At 38.9% G+C, this 20923-nt stretch overlaps 2 protein-coding genes across 2 annotated transcripts; both read right to left on the bottom strand.

Annotated features, from left to right (window-relative positions):
* Window positions 1–12363: 12363 nt before the first annotated feature.
* Window positions 12364–15160, bottom strand: LOC130459581 (uncharacterized). The gene is made up of 5 exons (XM_056827032.1): window positions 15030–15160; window positions 14771–14950; window positions 14574–14678; window positions 12594–12692; window positions 12364–12492 (listed from the first exon to the last, which is right to left on the bottom strand). The coding sequence occupies exons 1-4, from the start codon at window positions 15125–15127 to the stop codon at window positions 12668–12670; spliced, it is 408 nt and encodes a 135-aa protein (XP_056683010.1). The 5' UTR covers window positions 15128–15160; the 3' UTR covers window positions 12364–12492; window positions 12594–12667.
* A 1305-nt stretch (window positions 15161–16465) lies between these two features.
* LOC130459995 (uncharacterized) lies at window positions 16466–19474 on the bottom strand. Its single transcript, XM_056827643.1, has 4 exons — window positions 19237–19474; window positions 16988–17280; window positions 16674–16889; window positions 16466–16588 (listed from the first exon to the last, which is right to left on the bottom strand). Exons 1-4 carry the CDS (start codon window positions 19277–19279, stop codon window positions 16496–16498), a joined length of 645 nt encoding a protein of 214 aa, XP_056683621.1. The 5' UTR covers window positions 19280–19474; the 3' UTR covers window positions 16466–16495.
* Window positions 19475–20923: the final 1449 nt, after the last annotated feature.

Below are 20923 nucleotides of genomic sequence, written 5' to 3'. Positions count from 1 at the left end.
CCGGTTCGAATTGGAGATTGAAAAGATGGACGAAAGATGGGAGTGGATTTCCTAATCGTCAAAGATTTGACAGCATACAATGTCATTTTGGGACGTCCCACCCTGAACAAAATTAAAGCGGTAGTCGTCACCCATCTCATGCTCCTGAAGTTCGTATGAGACGATGGGGCGATAGGTAATATACATGGAGACCAACATCAAGCAAGAGACTGCTACCTCACGACCCTCAATCCGTCAGCATGGAAGAAAGATTTGACCGAACCAAGAGGCAAAAGAACGCATGAGGAAGAGCTACCTACTGCCAACGAGAGTATCCCAGCCAAGATAGAAAAAAGTGGCTAAAAAATAGAATGTCATTAGATTAGTCAGGATACTTTATGTAATACGAGCCTACTAAACGGCCTAACAATTGTGCAAGAGCCCACAAAACGGCCTGTAATGCTTGCCTACAAAACGGCCAATTTAGCTTCGTTAGTAAAATGATAAGCTTCATGATAATATTTCCTTATCTGATGAACTCATGGCTCAATAAAGCCACTCAAAATTACATAGCAAAAAACTAAAGTGTGGAATACCCCGCTTTCCACTAACGATCCCTAAGAGGCGGCGTCACGAGTGATAAACTGAACGACGGCTCTAAAAGTGGCCTGAACTGACAAAGACGTGAATACGAAAAACAAGACTCAACAGAGCAGTCATTGAAAAGGACGCCTTCTCCTTTGAAGGCTTCACAAAAAGACTAATCGGTTGACGGCCTGAGAAGTGGCCTAGATTAACGCCCCAAATTAGGCTGATCACCTAAAACACTGGGGTAACCGTCCACAAATGGACCAAAAAGTATGTTCCTAAAAATCAGTAATAAACTGAAATGGAATAAAACACAAAGTGCACAGGAGGCACAAAATATTCATACATGCGCACAGGGCGCAACAAAACCAAATAAAATAATGCCAAAAGGCACCAATGTCATTACAAGCGTCCACGACGCCACGAAAACCAACTAACAAGAAAAACCGACTATGGATGAGGGGCCGTGGAGCTTTCGTCCTGGACGTCCTGGTTTTCAGGGGAATTCACCTCCTCTTCCTCTGCGTCCTCATCCTCCCCCTCACTAAAGAACTCAGGAGGATCCAGACCAAGGCGTCTAGCCGTCGAGACGGCCATCTGGTATGAGATCCGACGTTTAAACCAGGAGAAGTCCTTCCCGTACATTGACTGATCCCAGGCCCGCCGAGCATTCTCCAAAATGGACTCCTCCCCAAGCTTGAAAGAGCTAGCGGCTTCCCCCCGCACGACTTCAATCTCGTCCTGGGTATCCTTGAGTTTCTTCTCCAAGGCGTCCACCTTGGAAGAGAAATTGGTGACCCGCTCTGAGACGGCGGAATACCCCTTTCTTAGCGCGGCCAACCTCTCCTCATGCTCCAGCAGCTTATTCTCGTAGTCCTGGGCGTCCTCCTCAGCCTTCCTTAGAGCGTCCGTCTCTGACTTGATCTTGATATCCGCATCCTCATTGATCTGCCTAGCCTTCTTCTCAGCATACTTCTCATGATTCTCAATTTGGCCCTTATGCTTTAGCATCTCCTTATGCATATTGAAGCGGTAATGCCTACCCTCGGCACAACGGATGAAGAGCTGCCGTGACCAAAAATAGACTTAATTTTTGGAAGAAAAAAAAAACTTACATCAAGTTTGAGGGACTGCATGGCCCCAAAGTACCCCAGATCAATTCCAGGAAGCGAGCTTACATACACCTCAGGAATTGCATCGTAGACGGCAGAAAGGATCTTATCCTTTTCCTCTGAACTAAACCCGCCTGATGGGCGAATGTTCGCCACTTCAGCACGCCGCATCCGTTTGAACATGTCACCTGAATCATTATCAATACGTCAATTAATACACCAAAACTACCAAGTTATCACGACGTCCTAAGTATTAAACAACTAACCAGCCGATGGAGCTGGCGGAGGCATAGAGACATCCCCAACAGGAGGACCTTGGGACTCTTTGCCCTTCCCCTCTCTCGACGAGGAGGTGATAGCTACCCCAACATTCGCAGCAGCGCCAGGGGCGTCAACCGGATCAGTGACCACCCCGGCAACGGCAGCTTTGGCCGCGGAATCTCTTTTGACGGTCACCATGGGAGACGTCTCTTTTGGCTCGGGTAGAAGGGTGGACGCCTGAGGAATAGGGGCTCGTTCTCCCCCAGCCAGAGGGGCTGACGGCCTCGCCAGCGACGGCTTCGCTGCAGTATCAGCAGTGCCCAGCTTCTTGAAGAAGGGACGCTGCTGACGCTTGGGCTTAGGGGCCACCGCTGAAGATGCAGGACGCTTCTTCGTGGTCGACGAAGTAGGCTCCTAAAAAATGAAAAAGTGTGAACAACCAAGCATAGATAGATAAAGGAATACATAAATACATCAAAACTGAACAAAATTTACCTTGGCAGCGTCACCAGAGGCACCCTCATCGGACTTCTTCGAGAAGTCTTTCTTCTTAGCCTCCACGGCCTTGAAGATATCATCCGTATACACCTGGGACAACCAGGTAGGTACGTCCACCAAACCTTGTCTTCAGGGGACAAACGACTCATGGAAGAATCTACACAAACCAAGAGGATTAGTGAAAGATAATAAAACAAGGCTTTAGTGGAAAGTCAATGCAAAAACTACCTCAGTTCAAGTAGGGGCAGAGACCAACGACCGCGAGGAAGACCATGTTGGTGAACTGACCCACATGGGGAAGCCAATTATTGGGCACCCATGCGTGACTCATCGCAGACAGCCGATACATTTCAGCCTGAAATAAAGGCTTTATGAGCCTCCAATCCCTTGACAAAAGACGAGGATATGTGTCATCTCTAGACAAATAGCGGTGCCGGTAATTCCAGCGTGAAAGACGCTCTGAAAGAGGGAGGACCTCCATTCGGATAATAGACCACTTTTTCCTCCACCACACCCAGCTAGAGGTCTTACCCACTACCGTCTTATAACCCCGCCGGCTATACAGGGTGAACCATCCTTGGGGAGAACGAGAGGAAGGGGAAATATCTACAAGTCTAACAAAAGCAGGAAAGGAAGGACTGACGTCACTCAATGCACACTTGGTAATATACCCAAAGACGTTCGCCCAAGAGTTATGGGTCAGCTGGGCTAGGCCAATGTCATAACCCTCCAAAACATCCATTACAAAAGGGTGCAAAGGATGAAGGAAATAATGCCCTTGGTCCAAGTATGCATTTAATGCTAAGTCTAATAAATGTGGTTCAGTATTAATTATACAAGTAAATAATTCAGTGAGATCAAGTGAACTGTATGCCTAGCTAGAGGCCGCTTCAGTTCAAGTGGAATTAATAATATTAATCCACAGCTTACTCTTGACTGAACCCGTAGGGTCACACAAATAGTACGTGAACGGATCAAGTATTTAAAGGAACTAAATACTCCATTTATGGATATTCGGAATCGACGGATCTCGGTTCCAGTGGGAGCTGAAATCGTCAAAGGCAAATTATCTACTCCGGAAACGATGATATTGCCGGAAACGGAAATATGGATCGTATCGGAAATATAAATATTATCCAAGTCGTAGCTGTTGCCGGAAACGAATACATGGTACGTATCGGGAAATATTATCGGAAATGAAAATATTGCCGAAAACGAAAATATTGTCGGAATCGGAAATATTATCGACATCGGAAAATAATTCCGGAATCGGAAATATTAAATATTTGTTCGAAACGGAAATTAATTCCGGAATCGGAAATATTAAATATTGTTCGAATCGGAAATGAATTTCGGAATCGGAAAATTAATCGGAAGCGCGTCGTACGAAATAAACATCGGACGAGCTTGCTAGATCCAAGGCCCAGCACGAAGCCAGGCCCACGCCTAGCAAGCCCAGCGCGCAAGGCAAAACGCAGCAGCAGCCAAAGGCACGCAAGGCCCAGCGCGCCCATGGGCTGCGAGCATGCCATGGGTTGCGAGCAGCGTGTGGGCTGCGAGCAGCGTGTGGGCTTCTCCGCCCGCGCGCATGGCCTGCGCCTCTTGTGGGCCGTGCGCGTGTGTATGTTGAAGTTCGTGCATGCATCAAATCCTTAAGCAATTAGGATTAGATTAAAAGATTAATTTCCTAGAGTTACTAGTTTTAATTAAAGTCTAATTCTAATAGAATTATATCACTTGAAACCTAGTAGACTTCTAATTCCATTATTCCTACCCTATAAATATGTGATGGCACTCGCAACTTATGAACACATAATTTCAAGTATTCACATAGTTTTAAGGATTAAAACTAACGTTAATATTGCCTCAAATATTCGAATAAAACATAATACCTTAGGTGCAATTCTAGTTAATTAAAGCTAAGGCGGATCCGAACGTGCTGTGGACTATCTACGGAGGGACTACACTTGGAGTCCTAAACTTGTTCTTGTTCGGTTCGGGAGCAGCTAGGGAGGGCACGCTACAAATGTATGCATCCTAAATTATGCTAATTGTTATGTAGCAATTAATTTGGATTCCTGGCTTTATGGTTTTTCCGCATGAAATATATATGTTTTATATGTATCATAACCTAACAGTGGTATCACGAGCCCTCTAATTAATTCCATAATAAATTAGTTAACATGGTTAAATTTTATAAATTTGCAATGAATTAAAGGGGTGATTAATTTCGATTTTTTGTAATTAATTGCAAATTCGTGCGATTATTTAACTATATGTTCGCAGAATATTCGGCAGTTTAGTCAATAATGGTCGGAATCGTATAATTTTATAGTGAATTTCGCATGTAAACGGTGTTTTAAAATTTTGGCTAAAATCAAAGATTTGATGCCGAATCCAGAATTCCCAAATTTGAAGCTTAACTATGACTTTTCGGAGGTTTTAGTTTTTCGAACGCAAAATTTGTAATTTTTAAGATATTAAATTAAATATTTGCGATTCTTGTTTGTAAATCTTGAATCTATGATTGACCTACTGTATATGTTTAAAAAATTTAATTCCTAAGCTTGTTAATTATACAACCTAATTTGTAATTTTAATTAATTTCTTGAAATTCGAATAATTTAGAATTTGATTTGATTTTCATAATTAATTAGCAATATAATTAGGAATCCATGATTAAAAACCACCATAAAATTTGTTAAATTTGGTAAATTTTTAAATTTTAAGACCTAGATTTGAATCCATGAAAATAAACTTGATCGGAAATTAATTTGAATAATAAACTTTCGATTTTTTGCCCTAAATTTATGAAATTAATATGATTTATAAATTCGTCTATAAATTTAAATTAAAAAGTTTTGTTTTTTATGTAATCCGCTCATGAATCTTGCACGCACAAAGCATTGGACGCTACGTGTAACCCTTAAGGGGTGTTGTATAGTGCGGGCATGCGACGACGAGCAAGGGAGCTCGTCGCCCATGCGGTACGTATGCAGCGAGCAAGCGAGTGGCACGCGAGCACAAGGCAGCAGCCCTGCCTTGCGTCGAGTGCTGCGATGAGGCATGGGCGGATGGGGCGAGAGGCAAGGCACAAGCGAGTAGGCGGGCGCGCGCGCGTGCAGCGAGGGATGCCTCGCAGCAGCGAGCAGCGCTCAGCGAGGGATGGCTCGCCCACACCGAGCGCTGCCTCACCAAACAACTGTTGCGCTACGATGCAGCGAGCAAGCTGTTGCGCGCAAGCGTGGCTTGCTTGGCTTGCTGCGTTTGCGCGTGGCTGCTGCTCGTGCCTTGCTGTGCGATCACTCGTGAGGGGCGATGCTGCCTCGTGGACTCGACGGGGCATGGGCGCAAGCCCATGGCCTCGTCTTGACCCGATTGATGCGCTTTGCTTTTTAATTTTGATTTTCAGTTGGAAAAACGATTTTAATTAATTTTAAAATTCGTAATTTAATTTTTTCTCGGAATTTAATTTTGAATAATTTAATTATTATAAATTTTAATTTATACTAATTATTTTACTAAAATTAAAACCTTGATTAAATTTAAATTAATTAATTTAATAAACTAAAAATAAATTAAAGGATTCAAATAATAATTTATATGAACTTTAAATTTTAATTAAACTTGTATGTTTCCGGTTAGACTAGGAAATACAATTTTATGTTTAAAATTAGTAAAGCATGTAAATTTCTTGGTTTAAGTGGTAGCGTTTTAGTCATAACTCTTGATTAGGTATACATTACTTTAAGGTTAAAACAACTTGATTAGAATTAATAAAGATTGAATAATTGGTAGATTATTGGAAGCCTTGATTAATTGCTGCAAATATTTATGTGATGCATAACATGTTCTACTAACCAGCTATGTGGGCCATTCATTGATAAATGAATGGGTGAATGGTATATTGTAAAATGTACTGTTTTGCAGGTCATGGAAAGTGACTAGTATGGCCCAAATAGGATAGAAAATATGGTCTACATACCATTAATTTGAATGTAAAATTGGTCTAATGCACCAAAATTTTTAATTTAAATATGGTATGCGTACCATCAAATAGTTGTAATTAGTTTAAATTATAGCTTATCCTATTTGAAGAAAATGGCGCCTCCCATGGTGAAATTCAAGACGGAGTTTCCAATCCATTTTCAAAACGGAGTTTGAAGTTGAAGCTTCAAGATGAAGTCGGGCCATACTAGATCACATTTATATCTTATGCATGCTTTAAGTTATTTATTGCTTTTAATTATGTCTTAAATATGCATGAGATTATGGCTTGATTATGTTGCATGATTAAGGATTTTAGTTCAATTAAAATCTAACCAACATAGTAAGAGCCTTAAGTTCCAAACTTTAAAATTGAGTTAAAAGGTGTCATGGCAAAATAACACTTACTTGGATAACCTTTACATCAATCTTAGTAATAGTTTTCCGCCTAAGCGAGGTGTTACTTATTGATCCTAAAGGGGTAAGGTACACAAATAATTGTGAGTACATGTTAGTTTTGGTGAAACTCAACTATATAAGTAAGGAGTCATTTTATGTCGTGGCAAATGAGATAGGTTCACCTAATAAGTTCTTAGACGTACCTATCAACCAAAAGTAGTTTCTAGACTATTAGCAAAGGCTTTGCTTACCTAAAATATTTTAGAATTGAGTCTAAATACATAATGTGCTTAATTTTTCAATGATTTAAGGGTCTTGGAATCATTTTATTCACACCTGCCGGAACACATAACTTGAATAAAATACTTAATAAATGATAAATTATGCATGTATGCTAGAATTTAAGTTTATTAAGAGAACTATGAATGGTTATTTATTTGTTTATTCTTTTTCAATTGTAGTTTTAACTATGGCAAACAACAATTCATTCAACATCCGATCAATTCTCGAAAAGGAGAAGTTGAACGGGAAAAACTTCCTTGACTGACAAAGGAACTTGCAAATAGTTCTTATGCAGGAAGAAAAGGAGTATGTCCTGGAAGAGGCGATGCCCGAAGCCGCAGGCGACGGGGCCACTCAGGCACCCCTCAATCGTTGGATTGATGCCAACAAGGATGTAAAGTGTCCAATGCTTGCAACCATGAGTGCAGATCTACAGAAAACGTTCATCAACTCAGATGCTTTTACAATCATCAATGAGTTAAAGAACATGTTCCAAGATCTGGCTCGAGTCGAAATATTCGAGACTCATAGGCAAATTCTTGAGACCAAGCTTAAGAAAGGCGAGCCCGTAAGTCCACATGTTCTTAAAATGATTGGGCTCATTGAGAATATGAGTCAGCTAGATCAGCAATTCTCTAAGAAAATGGCTGTAGACACCATCCTCCATTCTCTTCATAGCGGGTATGATCAGTTCAAGCTGAACTACAGTATGAATAGTCTGGACAAAACGCTCACTGAGCTTCACGGTATGCTGAAGACCGCTGAAAAGACGCTCAAAAGTGATAAGCAAGATGTGCTTATGGTGTGTGGGGGCAAGTTCAAGAAATCTGGAAAGAAGAGGAATGCTAAGAAAGGTGGCAAGAAGGCCAGCCCGACTAAGAAATCAGGTGGCACCAAGTCTGAAAAGAAGAAGGTGATCCAACCCACTTCTGAATCTGAATGCTTCTACTGCAAGAAGAAGGGGCATTGGAAGAGAGATTGCTTGAAGCTTAAGGAAGATCAGAAGAACGGAACAGTTGTTCCATCTTCAGGTATTTTCGTTATAGACTGTATACTTGCTAATTCAACTTCTTGGGTATTAGATACTGGTTGTGGCTCACACTTATGTTCCAATTCGCAGGGACTAAAAAGAAGTAGAAGGTTAAGCAAGGGTGAAGTCGACCTACGAGTGGGAAATGGAACACGGATTGCTGCATTAGCTGTAGGAACTTATTATTTGTCGTTGCCCTCTAGGCTAGTTTTGGAACTGGAAGAATGTTTCCATGTTCCAAGTCTTACTAAAAACATCATTTTTGTTTCTTGCTTAGATGCTAAGGGATTTTCCTTTTAAAAAAAGACAATAGTTGCTCGTTTTTTATTTTAAAGAGATGTTTTATGGATCTGCTAGATTAGTCAATAGACTTTATTTATTAGATCACGACAAACAAGTTTATAACATAAATACCAAAAAGGCCAAAAAGAATGATTCAGATCTCACCTATCTGTGGCATTGTCGATTAGGCCATATAAACATAAAACGCATAGAAAGACTTCAAAAGGAAGGAACTCTAGAACCATTTGACTTAGAGGATTATGGTAAGTGCGAATCATGTTTACTTGGAAAAATGACAAAGCAACCTTTCTCTAAAGTTGGAGAAAGAGCAACTGAACTATTGGGTTTAATCCATACAGATGTATGTGGACCAATGAGTACAAATGCTAGAGGTGGTTTCAGATACTTTATCACTTTCACTGATGACTTCAGTAGATATGGTTATGTCTACCTAATGAAGCATAAGTCCGAATCCTTTGACAAATTCAAGGAATTTCAGAGTGAAGTAGAGAATCAATTAGGCAAGAAGATTAAGGCATTGCGGTCTGATAGAGGCGGTGAATATCTGAGCTATGAATTTGATGACCATCTGAAAGAATGTGGAATTCTATCAGAATTGACTCCTCCTGGAACACCTCAATGGAACGGTGTGTCGGAACGGAGGAATAGAACCTTGCTATACATGGTTAGATCAATGATGGGTCAGGCCGAACTTCCAATAGAATTTTGGGGACATGCACTAAACACAGCTGCACTCACTATAAATAGAGCTCCGTCTAAAGCTGTTGAAAAGACTGCATATGAGTTATGGTTTAGAAAGCCTCCAAAAGTTTCTTTTCTTAAGATTTGGGGTTGTGAAGTATACGTCAAAAGATTAGTTTCAGACAAACTTCAACCAAAATCTGACAAATGTATCCTTGTGGGCTATCCAAAGGAAACAAAGGGGTATTACTTCTACAATACATCTGAGAACAAGGTGTTTGTTGCTCGAGATGGTATCTTTTTGGAAAGAGATCACATTTCCAAAATGACAAGTGGGAGGAAAGTAGACCTCGAAGAAATTCGAGTCGAACAACAAATTCTAGAGAATGCTCACGATGACATTCAGGTTGAAACTCAGAGATCTTTAGAAGTATCTGGTGAGAATCAAGGACCATCTAGAAATGTAACCCCGCGTAGATCGCACAGATATAGATCTCAACCGGAAAGGTACTTTGGTATTTTGACGAACGAGAGCTATGAAGTTCTATTACTTGAAAGTGATGAACCTACGACTTACAAACAAGCTATGACGAGCCCTAGCTCCAAGCATTGGAAAGAAGCCATGCAATCTGAATTAGACTCCATGTCTGAAAACCAAGTTTGGGATTTGCTCGATTTGCCAGATCGCTATCAAGCCATAGGAAGCAAATGGGTTTTCAAACTGAAAAAGGACAAGGATGGGAAACTAGAGGTTTTCAAAGCAAGATTGGTTGCAAAAGGTTACAGGCAAATCCACGGTGTGGATTACGATGAAACCTTTTCACCAGTTGCAATGCTAAAGTCTATTCGGATAATGTTAGCAATCGCTGCATATTACGATTACGAAATATGGCAGATGGATGTCAAAACCGCTTTCTTAAACGGCGTTTTAACAGAAAATGTATTTATGACACAGCCTGAGAGTTTTGAGGATCCAAAGAATGCTAAAAAGGTACGCAAGCTTAATAAATCAATCTACGGATTGAAGCAAGCATCAAGGAGCTGAAATATACGTTTTGATGAAGCAGTCAGTGACTTTGGTTTCATCAAGAACGCAGATGAATCTTGTGTATACAAGAAGGTCAGTGAGAGCAAAATTACGTTTCTAGTATTATATGTCGACGACATATTACTTATCGGAAATGACATTCCGATGTTGAACTCTGTCAAGATTTGGCTTGGGAAATGTTTTTCGATGAAGGATCTAGGAGAAGCACAATACATACTGGGCATCAAGATTTACAGAGATAGATCTAAGAAGATGATTGGACTTAGTCAAAGCACTTATATTAATAAGGTGCTTCAAAGGTTCAATATGGCAGACTCCAAGCGAGGCTACCTACCCATGTCTCATGGAATGACTCTAAGCAAGACTCAGTGCCCAAAAACACTAGATGAGCGTAGACGAATGAGTGGGATTCCATATGCATCATTGATTGGTTCAATAATGTATGCTATGATATGTACATGCCCGGATGTTGCGTACGCACTCAGTGCTACAAGCAGATACCAGTCAAACCCAGGAGAGGCACATTGGACTGCTGCCAAGAATATTCTGAAGTACCTGAAAAGGCACAAAGATGATTTCCTGGTCTATGGTGGAGATGATGAATTAATTGTTAAAGGCTATACGGACGCAAGTTTCCAAACCGACAAAGATGATTTCAGATCACAGTCTGGGTTTGTCTTCTGCCTCAACGGAGGTGCAGTAAGCCGGAAGTGCTAAGCAAATCACCATTGCGGATTCTACAACTGAAGCGGAGTACATTGCTGCACATGAAGCAGCAAAGGAAGCTACTTGGATAAGGAAGTTCATAGGTGAACTTGGTGTAGTCCCCTCCATTAAAGGACCAATAGCTTTGTATTGTGATAATAATGGAGCTATTGCACAGGCAAAGGAGCCTAGACACCACCAGAGAGTCAAACATGTACTTCGTAGATTTCACCTTCTACGAGAGTTCGTTGAAAGAAAAGAAGTCGAGATAAGCAAGATTGGAACTGACGACAACATCTCAGATCCATTAACTAAACCTCTGCCGCAGGCGAAGCACAACTCACACACTGCAACTATGGGAATCAAACATATTGGAGAATGGCTTTGATGTCCTTATTTAATGTTTTAAAGTTTTAGAGTTTAATACTTTGTAAAACGTTATTGGTTAACCATTCATAGAAATGAATAGAATTCATTTTCCATTTAATTTGTGGTTTATTAAATGATGAGTCCCTTCAAATTGACGATATATTCAAGATAGACTGTCAGGACCAGTCTTGTGACTAAGAAATGTCTATCAAGTGAACTTGAATGTCAAAAGTTGAAAATGGTCCTTGATCGGAGTTTTCTATAAAGATGGACGCATAGAAAACGTTAGGGTGAGAAACTCTATCTATCGTCGGATTAAAAAGATCGTACGGCTCTAAATATGCGGGCTTCAAAATATCCTAATTGCAGTATTTTTTTGTCAAACCATAGAATGGCCCCCTTCCCACGTGATTGGTAATTCCAACTTCACTATAGCACTAGTGGAAAAAGGGTCATTTGCATCGCACTTTTAAGCATATTTGCGTCGCACATCGTGCGTGGCAAAAGCTCTCGACGCGCACATTTGTGCGACGCAAATGAACCTTATTTGCGTCGCACATTTAGCTAATGTGCGACGCAAATAACTTTTCAGGCATGGTGCTGAAAAGTCATTTGCAACGCACATTAGCTAAATGTGCGACGCAAATAAGGTTCATTTGCGTCGCACATTTAGCTAATGTGCGTTGCAAATGACTTTTCAGCACCATGCCTGAAAAGTTATTTGCGTCGCACATTAGCTAAATGTGCGACGCAAATGAATTTTAGGCGCAAAAAAAAAAGTCATTTGCCACGCACAATAGCTTAATGTGCGACGCAAATGACAATTTTAGCGCCAAAAAATTAAGTCATTTGCCTCGCACATTGAGCTAACGTGCGTTGCAAATGACTTATTTTTTTTAAAAAAAAAATTCGTTTTTTAATATTTTAGTTGGAAATTCCGACATGATCGTCTTTGAAATTAGACGCTTCATTCCCAATACCGAGAATACATTTATAATTAATACCTGTCACTAAAGTTTACAACGTAATTAACGTTCCCAATAAAAGGCAATTAAATTCGTCATAGATCGATCAACCAACATGTTACAACAAACATAAAATTATTACAACAAAGGTACGTAGCTAGCTAGAGATCAAGTTCATATTACAAATTAAGCTAAAAATTCGACATTGTTCATGAAGTAATCTGCCCAAAAATCTTTCACCTCATTAATCTTCTCCGGTGAATAAGGCAATGTTCTTGAAAAATCCTAAAAAAGTGTAAATAATTCAATTTATCAACGATTGATCAATATAATAGTTTTGTGTACTTCAATTTATTATATAAAGTACGTAGTTTATGAGAACATACCTTAGTAAGATCTTGACTATTACCATGATTCATTATTATGTCGTACATAAAACGCATGACGTAGTAGCCACAATCTAGTGATCCCGGTTGTTGAGCACACTAAATGCATTAAAATAAATAACACAAGTAAAATTTCTATCACATTGTATGTTATAATTTTGAAAAACTTATTTCTTAGGTAAATAATAAACTAATTATATATATATACCTGTGCTGGAATCCATGTTAATTTAGTTCCCTTAGATTGTCCACCTAGTCTCTTGTAACTCCGAAAAGCACTACACATTCGATAAAATATGCAATTATATATACTTTGTTTACACATGTAAATGCAAAGAATATTTTACATGTAAGTGCAATTATATACTTTGTTTACACATGTAAATGCAATCATATACGTAGTAGTCACATTTAAGGCTAATTGGGTCGTTCTAGGTCATTTTTAGGCAAAAATGATGTTTTCGAACCCAACTTTGAACCAAAGACCCTAAGGAATGTTTTCAAACTTATTACACGTCTCATATGCATAGTTATAACTTTCTAAGGCCCTTTACAATCTATTATTTCACATTTAAGGCTATTTGGGTCGTCCTAGGTCATTTTTAGGCAAAAATGATGTTTTCGAACCCAACTTTGAACCAAATAACCTAAGGAATGTTTTCAAACTTATTACACGTCTCATATGCATAGTTATAACTTTCTAAGGCCCTTTACAATCTATTATTTCACATTTAAGGCTATTTGGGTCGTCCTAGGTCATTTTTAGGCAAAAATGATGTTTTCGAACCCAACTTTGAACCAAAGAACCTAAGGAATGTTTTCAAACTTATTACACGTCTCATATGCATAGTTATAACTTTATAAGGCCCTTTACAATCTATTATTTCACATTTAAGGCTATTTGGGTCGTCCTAGGTCATTTTTAGGCAAAAATGATGTTTTCGAACCCAACTTTGAACCAAAGAACCTAAGGAATGTTTTCAAACTTATTACACGTCTCATATGCATAGTTATAACTTTATAAGGCCCTTTACAATCTATTATTTCACATTTAAGGCTATTTGGGTCATCCTAGGTCATTTTTAGGCAAAAATGATGTTTTCGAACCCAACTTTGAACCAAAGAACCTAAGGAATGTTTTCAAACTTATTACACGTCTCATATGCATAGTTATAACTTTCTAAGGCCCTTTACAATCTATTATTTCACATTTAAGGCTAATTGGGTCGTTCTAGGTCATTTTTAGGCAAAAATGATGTTTTCGAACCCAACTTTGAACCAAAGAACCTAAGGAATGTTTTCAAACTTATTACACATCTCATATGCATAGTTATAACTTTATAAGGCCCTTTACAATCTATTGTTTCACATTTAAGGCTAATTGGGTCGTCCTAGGTCATTTTTAGGCAAAAATGATGTTTTCGAACCCAACTTTGAACCAAAGAACCTAAGGAATGTTTTCAAACTTATTACACGTCTCATATGCATAGTTATAACTTTCTAAGGCCCTTTACAATCTATTATTTCACATTTAAGGCTATTTGGGTCGTCCTAGGTCATTTTTAGGCAAAAATGATGTTTTCGAACCCAACTTTGAACCAAAGAACCTAAGGAATGTTTTCAAACTTATTACACGTCTCATATGCATAGTTATAACTTTCTAAGGCCCTTTACAATCTATTATTTCACATTTAAGGCTATTTGGGTCGTCCTAGGTCATTTTTAGGCAAAAATGATGTTTTCGAACCCAACTTTGAACCAAAGAACCTAAGGAATGTTTTCAAACTTATTACACGTCTCATATGCATAGTTATAACTTTCTAAGTCTCTTTAAAATCTGTTATTTCACATTTAAGGCTAATTGGGTCGTTCTAGGTCATTTTTAGGCAAAAATGATGTTTTCGAACCCAACTTTGAACTAAAGAACCTTAGGCAAAAATTTAGGCAAAAATGGCATTTTCATATGCATACTTTACTTACTTGTTTAGTGGCTCCTTAATCATCAAATTTCTCTTCTTCTGTTGAGAATCAAATATGTAGACCTCACGTTTAGACAAGCAAAGAACTAAAAGCATCCAGTGACTCCTACATACAAACAATAAACGTATGTAGTTAGAAAAAAAAAAGTTAAATTTATAACAATCAATTAAAAACGAAGTTCAAAGTAATTTTCATACTTTTCGTAGTATGGACATAAGATGAATGTCTTAGAACTAAGTGCACTCATGGACCTCGTCATGTACAATAGAATTCGATCTGCATCGGACTTTAACATGGTGGCCGAGATCATCTCCGGGCACATGAATCCAATACTATTGGGGTGACAATCATCGTGAATACACAACTCACTCAAAGCCCTATAATATAGAGTGTAAGAACGTTAAGACAATCATAAAAATCAAATTTAGGGGCAAAATATGAATTTAGGTAACTCACGTAACAAAAACTTGTATTATTGATATATTGAGCCATGCTCCCGAGAGAAGTTGATCGGTGTCTTCAACGGTGACACTAATTTCAAAGTCCTTTTCCATATTGAATGTCCTTTTAGTGCAATGTACCTTAACGTGCTCCCCTTCTTTTAATCCCAACATCATAGTTTTCATCACATTGCACTTACCACTCAAATTTTGCACTTTATAATTTTCAAGGAAATAGGTTTTTGATTTAGTGTTGGACGCTTTTGTTCCACTTCCCCCAACCACTATCTCTTTCCCTTTGTTCCCTTTCCCTTTAGGCTCTTTACTTGTAGGCTTGTTTACCTGAGGTATGATTTTCAAATAACGATATACATATTAGTGAGCATACATGGTATAATAGTTCTACTTCAAATTATCATGCATATGTTAGTTACCTCCTCATTCGTAAGCGACACCAAATGCTTTGGCCACTGAGTGAAGGTACCATGAGCTTGAGCAAGTTTCTTAATATATTGAGAAGGCACGGGGACGGGAGCTTCTTTGTACGCGGGCTCAAAATCATCAACGCTCACTTTCACGTTATCGGACGTGACGTCGTTGTGGTGATCAAGGAGCAACTCTGGACATATGGTACCATAGGCAACAAAGACTTTCTCCGAGCCTATGTTCAGGTATAGATGGCACGGGACAGGTTCCTTATTATTTATTTTGAACAATAACGCAAATACAATGTAACATGTTAGAAAAGTTCAATAGAATTAACTAGAAACAAATTACTTGAAAAACACAAATTATCATACCGTAATGTCGGCAAATGGATCTAAACCCCCGGAACGACAACTACTATGAACATTTGCGTCTATCCTCATATGGCTTGGTATTTGGACACCAAGTTCTTTAGCAAATGTGATAAATTTCTCCATGACCATGGCATCCATCTTGGAGTTCATCTCTTGTATTGTCTCATCTTTGACCCTTTTGGTCACTCTTGCTTCCATTTCCTCCATCTCCGCATCTCCATACCGTCGAAAGCTACGCCGCTCTCCGGTCCCCCACACAGCTTTGATGCCTACTCCACCACCAAATGTTAGTGGTCTCCCTTCTTTAGTCTTACCAAGTGCACGAGATAAGACATCATCTCGTGCACTTTTGGGAACAAATTCCCCTTCATCTTGTTTCCTTTTCCATTCATCCTACATGAAATCAAATGGTTTTGAGAAAAGTTCAACACTTGGTTTCATATTTAAGAACATATATGAAATTAGAGGAATCACAACATTACGCAAAATTGTTAAATGAACTTACAATATTTTCTTTGACCTTTTGTGTGCCGTGATCCGGCAAGTAAGGATTTCCTTTCTCATCTGGTACCGATCTTGCAAGAAGCCATAAACATGTCCTACTCGGCAAACTTGAAGAAATTGTAGACGCAGAGGAACCTTCAGATGACGAAGAAACTGAGGGAATGTACCCTTTTCTCTGTCATTCACTTGTCATTTCAGCATATGATTTCTGTCCCATATGATGAGGATATATGTTGAAAGATTGACTTTGTCTTGCTTTCTCACTTATTTCCTAATTTTAGGGGGGTAAAAGAAATTATTACAACAAAATAAAACTTAGATTATAACAAGACTTTAAATAAGAATAATTTTTATACCTCAGCTTCTTCGGAGGTACGTATCTTCACAAATTCCTTCCATATATCCTTAGTTATATAACTATACAAATCATATGGCATCTTTTCATCTTTTGGCCTTTTTCTTGTACCCCGGATCCAACCAGTCGTCAATCTTGATTTGAATTCCCTCCAACGCTTATCACAACTCTTTAAGACAACTTCTTTCTTAGTTTCATCTGTGATATGAAATTCTCTCTAAATGAAAGAAAAAGAAAAGGAACAAGAAAGTCTTTTAGCACATGAAAAAGACACGTAGATATGTACAACTGAATTTCCAAAATAAAACCGGTTACCTTGACGTCTTCCCACAAAGTGTCTTTTATTCCTTGTGAAACATCTTCCCAGGTTCTGATCAATATTGAAACCTTTGCGCGACTTATCTCGCCAATGTGATTCTTGTAATCCGTTGCCCATTTCCCTGTGGGTCGGTCCAAGTGATCCCATTCAATTATTCTTGGAACCCCGGGCATGGATTTTATTCCTTTTGTAGGGCCTCTTGGCTTCTTTTTTTGCTTTTGGGGCACTTGATTTGGTGATTTGTTAGAAGGACCTGAATTTGCGTGTTGATCTTCATCCATGCCTGACGCTATTGCATTGGAAAATCATCAAAATTACATACCTTCAAAAGCAGGATTTTAAAATAAAAATAAAGAACTGACCAGTTCTGTGCACTGATCTGCACAGCTCAGATCAGAACTGTGCAGATCAGTGCACAGAACTGATCAGAACTGACCAGTTCTGTGTACTGATCTGCACAGCTCAGATCAGAACTGTGCAGATCAGTGCACAGAACTGATCAGAGCTGACCAGTTCTGTGCACTGATCTGCACAGCTCAGATCAGAACTGTGCAGATCAGTGCACAGAACTGATCAGAACTGACCAGTTCTGTGCACTGATCTACACAGCTCAGATCAGAACTATGCAGATCAGTGCACAGAACTGATCAGAACTGACCAGTTCTGTGCATTGATCTGCACAGTTCTGATCTGAGCTGTGCAGATCAGTGCATAGAACTGGTCAGTTCTGATCAGTTCTGTACACTGATCTGCACAGTTTCTGATCTGAACTGTGCAGATCAGTGCACAGAACTGGTCAGTTCTGATCAGTTCTGTGCACTGATCTGCACAGTTCTGATCTGAGCTGTGCAGATCAGTGCATAGAACTGGTCAGTTCTGACCAGTTCTGTACACTGATCTGCACAGTTTCTGATCTGCACAGTTCTGATCAGAACTTTGCAACATTTTGGAACAGATCGAAACCCATAAAAGACACCATCAATCATGCATGCTGTCATTATTTCGATTCTAACCCATAAAATGACGTTTTCCTAGGTCATTTTTAGGCAAAAATGATGTTTTCGAACCCAACTTTGAACCAAAGAACCTAAGGAATGTTTTCAAACTTATTACATGTCTCATATGCATAGTTATAACTTTCTAAGCCTCGTACTAATCTATTATTCCACATTTAAGGGTAATTGGGTCGTTATAGTACATATTTAGGCAAAAATGACATTTTCGAACCCAACTTTTAACCAAACAACCTAAGGAATGTTTTCAAACTTATTACATGTCTCATATGCATAGTTATAACTTTCTAAGCCTCGTACTAATCTATTATTCCACATTTAAGGTTAATTGGGTCGTTATAGTACATATTTAGGCAAAAATGACGTTTTCGAACCCAACTTTTAACCAAACAACCTAAGGAATGTTTTCAAACTTATTACATGTCTCATATGCATATTTATAACTTTCTAAGCCTCGTACTAATCTATTATTCCACATTTAAGGGTAATTGGGTCGTTATAGTACATATTTAGGCAAAAATGACATTTTCGAACCCAACTTTTAACCAAACAACCTAAGGAATGTTTTCAAACTTATTACATGTCTCATATGCATAGTTATAACTTTCTAAGCCTCGTACTAATCTATTATTCCACATTTAAGGTTAATTGGGTCGTTATAGTACATATTTAGGCAAAAATGACGTTTTCGAACCCAACTTTTAACCAAACAACCTAAGGAATGTTTTCAAACTTATTGCATGTCTCATATGCATAGTTATAACTTTCTAAGCCTCGTACTAATCTATTATTCCACATTTAAGGTTAATTGGGTCGTTATAGTACATATTTAGGCAAAAATGACGTTTTCGAACCCAACTTTTAACCAAACAACCTAAGGAATGTTTTCAAACTTATTACATGTCTCATATGCATAGTTATAACTTTCTAAGCCTCGTACTAATCTATTATTCCACATTTAAGGTTAATTGGGTCGTTATAGTACATATTTAGGCAAAAATGACGTTTTCGAACCCAACTTTTAACCAAACAACCTAAGGAATGTTTTCAAACTTATTACATGTCTCATATGCATAGTTATAACTTTCTAAGCCTCGTACTAATCTATTATTCCACATTTAACGGTAATTGGGTCGTTATAGTACATATTTAGGCAAAAATGACGTTTTCGAACCCAACTTTTAACTAATCTACAAATTAACTTGGTGAAAAAATAGTTGCCAAAATAGTACCTATCTCACTATTTCTCTTTTTCAACATAAAATCCTTCATCATGATCTCGGCGTGTATAACTCATGTCAACATCGTCAATCATTTGAGGGATATGCCAGGAGGAAGGTGGAATCTCATTAAACTGCTCATCATACTCTTTTTCATCATCTACATCCTCAACGCCAAGTATTCTTCTTTTGCCTTCCAGAACAACTGACCAACTACGATCGGCAGGGTCAACCATGTAAAAGATTTGTTTTGCCTGTGATGCTAATATGAAAGGATCTGCAAGATGCCCAACTCGACTAAAGTTTACAAGTGTCAGGTACCCATGTTCATCCTTTTTGACACCGCGACTAATATCAACCCACTTGCACCGGAATAGAGGAATCTTAAAATACTTATATTCCAACTCTAATATTTCTTCAATGACTCCATAGTAAGAGTTCGTCTTATCTACAAGTGTTCTATCTTTTACACTAGCATACTCTGAAGACAAACATATTGCCGTAACACCACTATTTTGCATCGTCGTTTTGTCATCTTGTCGCTTCGTGTAAAAAGAATAGCCATTGATGTCGTACCCCTCATAAGATATGACTTGACATTTAGGACCATATGCCAACCATCTCACCATGTTAGATACCTCATTAGGCGTGTCGGAAAATTGATCCATCACTCGACGCTTGAACCATGTGAGGAATGAACGATTATGCTCTTTTATCAGTTGAGGACCATTTTTTGAAGGATATTGCTCTCTAAGAAAGTTCATGTGCTCAGCCACATATGGATGGACTTCACTAAGACTTTGCACCACAAACAGCTCAACCTTACACATCATTTCAGAACTGATTGATATCCTTTTCTTGCCAATTGTACCTTGACCCCCAAGTCTCCCATCATGTCTAGACTTTGGTACTCCGACTTCTTTCAAACGTGCCATATATTGAGAAACCCATGCAGCAACTTCCTCCGCGACGGTTCGTTGGACAATACTAGCTTCAGGTTTGGCCGGATTCATCACTCTATCTTTCAAGGTACCCATTTCCCGTTCAAAGGGATACATGTACCTCATACAAACTGGCCCACAAAGCTTAATTTCACGAACAAGATGAATAATCAAATGAGGCATCATGTCAAAGAATGATGGCGGAAAATACTTTTCAAACCGACACATGGTCTCAAGTACATCAGCCTGCAAATCATCCAGTATTGTTGGATTGATCACCTTGCTACAAATTGTGTTGAAAAAGAAACACAATCTTGTAATGGTATACCTCACTTGTGGCGGCAATATCCCTCGAATTGCAACCGGCAGCAATTGTTGCATCAACACGTGACAATCATGAGATTTCATTCCAACTAATTTCAAGTCATACATGGACACAAGTCTACGAAAATTTGAAGAGTAACCGGCAGGGACCTTTAAGCCATGCAAAGACTCACAAAAGCTAACTTTCTCCTTTTTAGACAAGGTGAAACAAGCTGGGGGAAGGTACCAGCGTTTTCCCCTTTCTTGAGGTGCCAACTCGGAGCGACCCATAGCAGCCATATCTTGTCTAACTTTAGGCCCATCCTTCGTTTTCCCTTGCATATTCAACAATGTCCCAACAATGGCATCACAAACATTTTTCTCAATATGCATTACATCCAAACAATGCCTAACTTCCAAATATCTCCAATATGGGAGATCCCAAAAGATAGACC

The sequence above is a fragment of the Spinacia oleracea genome, chromosome 4, assembly GCF_020520425.1.
Source record: "Spinacia oleracea cultivar Varoflay chromosome 4, BTI_SOV_V1, whole genome shotgun sequence".
Lineage (NCBI taxonomy): Eukaryota > Viridiplantae > Streptophyta > Magnoliopsida > Caryophyllales > Amaranthaceae > Spinacia > Spinacia oleracea.
This window is presented reverse-complemented; position numbering and strand designations above follow the sequence as displayed.